The sequence below is a fragment of the Scyliorhinus torazame genome, chromosome 9, assembly GCF_047496885.1.
Source record: "Scyliorhinus torazame isolate Kashiwa2021f chromosome 9, sScyTor2.1, whole genome shotgun sequence".
Classification (NCBI taxonomy): Eukaryota; Metazoa; Chordata; class Chondrichthyes; order Carcharhiniformes; family Scyliorhinidae; genus Scyliorhinus; species Scyliorhinus torazame.
In genome coordinates, this window is record NC_092715.1 from 17,763,936 (window position 1) to 17,769,542 (window position 5,607).

Here is a 5,607-nt window from a genome sequence, read left to right on the forward strand (position 1 = left end):
ATGGAGAGGTTTGCAAAGCAGGATGAGAATTTGAAGATTGCAACATTGCTGGATCAGGCAGCACAGAGGTCGTGGGTGAATGGATATTGAAGATACGAGAGCCGCCAGGAATCCGCTGGAATCAGGGTTAACAAACAATGATTGAAAATCAACGTTTTCAATCTGTTTCAGTCTTCAGAGTTAATTGGATGTTACATAGTTGAAGAGGGTTAGAAACATATACAGTATAAAATTCAGCAAATTTCTCCCTCTTTCAAGCTCTGAAGAAGCTCCATTTGGACTCGAATTAACTCTGTTTCTCTCTCCACAGACACTGCCAGACCAGCTGAGATTCTCCAGTATTTCCTGTTTTTATTTCAGATTTCCAGCATGTTTTTATTAGATACAGAGATTGAGGCCTGAGCAAGCAGCCGCAGAGATGGTTAGTGATGGGCGAGGTGACAAATTGGTGGTCTTGGTAACTCTCACTCAAGGGAAATGGAGAAGCCGAATCCAGTTCAGCCTGAGGAGGATTTGAACTGGCCCCAAACACTGGGCGCATTCTCCGACCCCCCGCCGGGTCGGAGAATGGCCGTTGGCCGCCGTGAATCCCGCCCCCGCCCCCGCCGAAGTCTCCGGTACCGGAGATTGGGCGGGAATCGGGCCGCGCCGGTTGGCAGGACCCCCCGCTCAATTCTCCGGCCCGGATGGGCCGAAGTCCCGCCCAGAAATTGCCTGTCCCGCCGGCGTAAATCAAAGCTGGTTTTTACCGGCGGGACCAGGCGGCGTGGGCGAGCTCCGGGGTCCTGGGGGGGGGGCACGGGGCGATCTGACCACGGGGGGTGCCCCCACGGTGGCCTGGCCCGCGATCGGGGCCCACCAATCCGCGGGGCGGGCCTGTGCCGTGGGGGCACTCTTTCCCTTCCGCCTCCGCCACGGCCTCCACCATGGCGGAGGCGGAAGTGACTCTCCCCACTGCGCATGCGCGGGAAACTGTCAGCGGCCGCTGACGCTCCCGCGCATGCGCCGCATTTCCGCGCCAGCTGGCGGGGCAACAAACGCCAGTTCCACCAGCTGGCGGGGCAACAAAAGCCATTTCCGCCAGCTGGCGGGGCGGAAATCCCTCTGGCGTCGGCCTAGCCCCTCAATGTTGGGGCTCGGCCCCCAAAGATGCGGAGCATTCCGCACCTTTGGGGCGGCGCGATGCCCGTCTGATTGGTGCCGATTTGGGCGCCAGTCGGCGGACATTGTGCCGATGGGGGAGAATTTCGCCCAGAATTAAAAGACTGATATCAATGGCTTTCGTCATCCCAAAACTGCAGCAAACTGAGTCACCGCAGACAGAACATAACCTTGACAGAGCGATAATTCAGAGAATTGACAGCTCAGGGGCGAAATTCTCCGTTATCGGCGGAAACTCCGCCGATCGGCGCAAAAAAACGGCGCAAATCCCACTTGCGTCACGTCATAAAAATGGGCCGATAGTCTGCGGCCCGAAATGGGCTAGCAGCGACGTAACGGGATCCGCGCTTGCGCAGTGGTTCACGCCGTGCAGCGTCATACGCGCTGCACGGCGTGACGGCTCATAAGGCCGCGCAGCTCCCCCCCACCCGACCGGAACAGCCGACCGCAACACCTGACTTGATGGCTGGCCGTCGCTCAGCCCCGAGGTTCGAGTCACGCGATGTGGAGGCGCTCCTGGATGCGGTGGAGCAGAGGAGGGACGCCCTGTATCCCGGGCACGGCCGCAGAGTTGCCCCACGCCACAGCCGGCGTCTGTGGAGGGAGGTGGCAGAGGCCGTCACCGCTGTGGCCCTAACACCACGGACAGGCACCCAGTGCCACAAGAAGGTGAACGACCTCGTCAGAGCAGGCAGGGTGAGCGTCCCCCATATCCCCCATATCCCCTCTCCCCCAAATCCCCCCCTCCCCCATATCCCCCCCTCCCCCATATCCCCCATATCCCCCATATCCCCCCTCCCCCATATCCCCCCCTCCCCCATATCCCCCCTCCCCCATATCCCCCATATCCCCCCTCCCCCATATCCCCCCCCTCCCCCATATCCCCCATATCCCCCCTCCCCCATATCCTCCATATCCCCCATATCCCCCCTCCCCCATATCCCCCCTCCCCCATATCCCCCCCTCCCCATATCCCCCCCTCCCCATATCCCCCCTCCCCCATATCCCCCCTCCCCCATATCCCCCATATCCCCCCTCCCCCATATTCCCCATATCCCCCCTCCCCCATATCCCCCCTCCCACATATCCCCTCTCCCCCATATCCCCCATATCCCCCCCTCCCCCATATCCCCCCTCCCCCATATCCCCCATATCCCCCTCCCCCATATCCCCCCTCCCCCATATCCCCCATATCCCCCCTCCCCCATATCCCCCCCTCCCCATATCCCCCCTCCCCCATATTCCCCATATCCCCCCCCTCCCCATATCCCCCCTCCCCCATATCCCCCATATCCCCCCTCCCCCATATTCCCCATATCCCCCCCTCCCCCATATCCCCCCTCCCACATATCCCCCCTCCCCCATATCCCCCATATCCCCCCTCCCCCATATCCCCCCTCCCCCATATCCCCCCTCCCCCATATCCCCCATATCCCCAAGTGAATCCAGCCCTAACCTTAACCTCTGCAATGCACGCGCAACCGATGGCGTGCATTCATATACCTGCCTAACACTGTTGCCTTTTACCCCTGCCACCACCCCCCCCCCCCCCCAGGAGAAGCGCGCACACAACAATAGGGAGCATGTGAGGACTGGAGGAGGGCCCGCTGATGAGAGGCCACTGACCGTACACGAGGAAAGGGCCCTGGAACTGGCTGGCGGACCTGACGACCGGGAGGTTGCTGATGCAGAGGTCGGGGCCCCACGAGCAAGTGAGCCACCAACAGCCCGTCCCCATATCCCCCCTCCCCTATATCCCCCTCTCCCGTATCACCTGATCACTGCCTGATGTCTAACCATGCATGCTTCATTGTGTATCGCAGGACCAAACGTCCAGGCACCCATCCCCGCAGATGCAGACCGCCCGCAGGATGCCCCTCCGAGACCACGGGAGACGGAGAGACCCGCACCCTCCAGCATGCGACGCCCGCAGGATGCCCCTCGGAGACCACGGGAGACGGAGAGACCCGCACCCTCCAGCATGCGACGCCCGCAGGATGCCCCTCGGAGACCACGGGAGACGGAGAGACCCGAACCCTCCAGCATGCGACGCCCGCAGGATGCCCCTCGGAGACCACGGGAGACGGAGAGACCCGAACCCTCCAGCATGCGACGCCCGCAGGATGCCCCTCGGAGACCACGGGAGACGGAGAGACCCGAACCCTCCAGCATGCGACGCCCGCAGGATGCCCCTCGGAGACCACGGGAGACGGAGAGACCCGAACCCTCCAGCATGCGACGCCCGCAGGATGCCCCTCGGAGACCACGGGAGACGGAGAGATCCGAACCCTCCAGCATGCGACGCCCGCAGGATGCCCCTCGGAGACCACGGGAGACGGAGAGGCCTGGAGCAACAGGGAGACGACACCCCCGTCACGTGCGGGAGCGACCACCCAGCGATGAGGGGGGCAGCCACAGGCCCCCGTCACATCCGAGCCAGGACACCACTACCCAGGACACCACTACCCAGGACACCCCTACCCGGGACAGCACTACCCGGGACAGCACTACCCAGGACACCCCTACCCGGGAAGACGAAATACCGGACAGTGACTCAGAGTGGATGGGTGGAGACGAACCCCCACCCCAAAGTGCCATGGACTCAGAGTGGGACGAAGAGCACGACACAACGCCACTGCTGTCACCAACACCCTCCACCATCGCAGAAACACTCACCACGGTTGGGCACTTTAGTGATGAGGCGTCTGGTACACTCACTGGTGCGCACAACACAGCCGTCCCGGTACAGCAGGTGGAGGTAGGAGCAGCAGAGGGACCGGGCGGTCGGAGGGCAGCCCAGGCCAAGCGAACATCTGCCGCCCAGATGGATCCCGGGTTCCTGCAGTTACCACACCCACACATAGATCCGATGCAACCACCGACACGGAGACGAGCGAATAGGGTGACGGGTGGCTTGCGGCGGCTGCGGTCGCAGGTGGAGGAGTCCACCCGCGTCCAGGAGCTGGGAGTGGTGCCGGTCATGCGTGCCACCCAGGCTGACACCGCACGGGTGGCGTCCGCGGTGGAGGCAATGGGTGCAACGGTGTCAGACATGGGGAACGGTTTGCGAGGCCTGGGGCCTTCCGTGCAGGCGGCGTCTGTGGCCCAGGAAATGGCTGCCCTCTCACAGGAGGCCATGAGCCAGTGCCAGCGCCAGATGTCAGAGGCGCTCAACGCCATAGCCCAGTCTCAGCAGGCCATGGCCCAGTCTCAGCAGGCCATAGCCCAGTCTCTGCAGGCCATGGCCCAGTCTCTGCAGGCCATGGCCCAGTCTCAGCAGGCCATTGCTGAGGGCATCGGCGCCAGTGGCCATGTGCGAGCTGGCGTCGCACTGTCGCAGACAGGGTTCGACAACCCCCTGGGCTCCATGGCTGCAAACCTGCAGACCCCTGTCGATACCAGCACGGGCCTCCAGGACTGGCAGCGCCAGATGTCGGGGGCGCGTCGGATGGCCAGTCCGTTCGCATCCCCCACCCATGTAGAGGCCTGGGGGCCATCGGGCACCCCGAGGGAGGAGGAGGTGGTGTGGTCCGTCCCGGCTCCCTCTGTAGGGGAGGTCCCGGTACACCGCGACACCTCGGACTCCCCCCCTTCCGTCCCAGGTGCATCGGGTGGGCAACGGGCAGGACAGGCTGGCAGCTCGCCATCCCAGTCGCCCGGGCCGCAGCCTGGCCCATCTAGGCCAGGACGCCCCAGGAAACGGCCGCCAAAGGGATCCAGTGTCAGAGGGCAGGAATCACAGGAGTCCACCTCCAGTTCTGCTGTACCGTCTGGGGAACCACGTAGACGTAGTCAAAGGGCCCGTAAGGCCAAACAATTAGACACTGAGTAAGTTGGCACGGGTGCAGGGCACAGATGAGTTTTAGGCGCTAGGGCACGTGCATGAACTCCTTTGGTTATTAAAGTCAATGTTACACCTACCGAAGCTGCCTTTGTGCTCTGTCCAAAGTGTGCGGGGGTGTCATGTACGTTGAGCGCAAGTGTGTGTGTGAGGGGTGGTCTTACCTCAGCCCCAGGTGAGTCTGCCCCCTTCCCCCTGGGCCGCCATCAACATCCCCCGGGCAGAGGACGGGACCGTGCGCTGCAGTGTCACAGCCGCATGCAGGGATGGTCCGGGTGGATGGTGGTACTGTGGCCATGGGTCAGACATAGTCCAACGATGTAGAGCCAGGAGCTCATCGGAGGCGGGCTGTCATCATTCTCCATGGCCTGCGATAGACACGCGTCCACCCGCAACTGGGTGAGCCCGGCCCGTTGTGCCGCCGGTGGATCGGCAATTGGGAGTGGGGGGGTGGTGTGCATGCGGGTGGGGTGTGTGGGGTTGGGGAGGGGGGTGATGGTGCTGGGTGGATGGATGGGTGGGGGGTGTGGGTGGTCGGCTGTTGTCATGGTGTGCGGTCTGTGGCCATACTACCCGATTCCCACGCCCATCTAGTCAGTGAAGCG

The 5,607-nt window shown here is 62.9% G+C and overlaps 1 protein-coding gene across 1 annotated transcript in view; it reads left to right on the forward strand.

Annotated features, from left to right (window-relative positions):
* Positions 1-5,607, forward strand: part of LOC140429952 (pikachurin-like) — a 28,606-nt gene continuing 22,999 nt past the window's right edge. The window contains exon 1 of the mRNA XM_072517541.1: positions 1-75. Within this exon, the coding sequence (XP_072373642.1) occupies positions 1-75 (75 nt within the window). The remainder of the gene's footprint in view (positions 76-5,607) is intronic.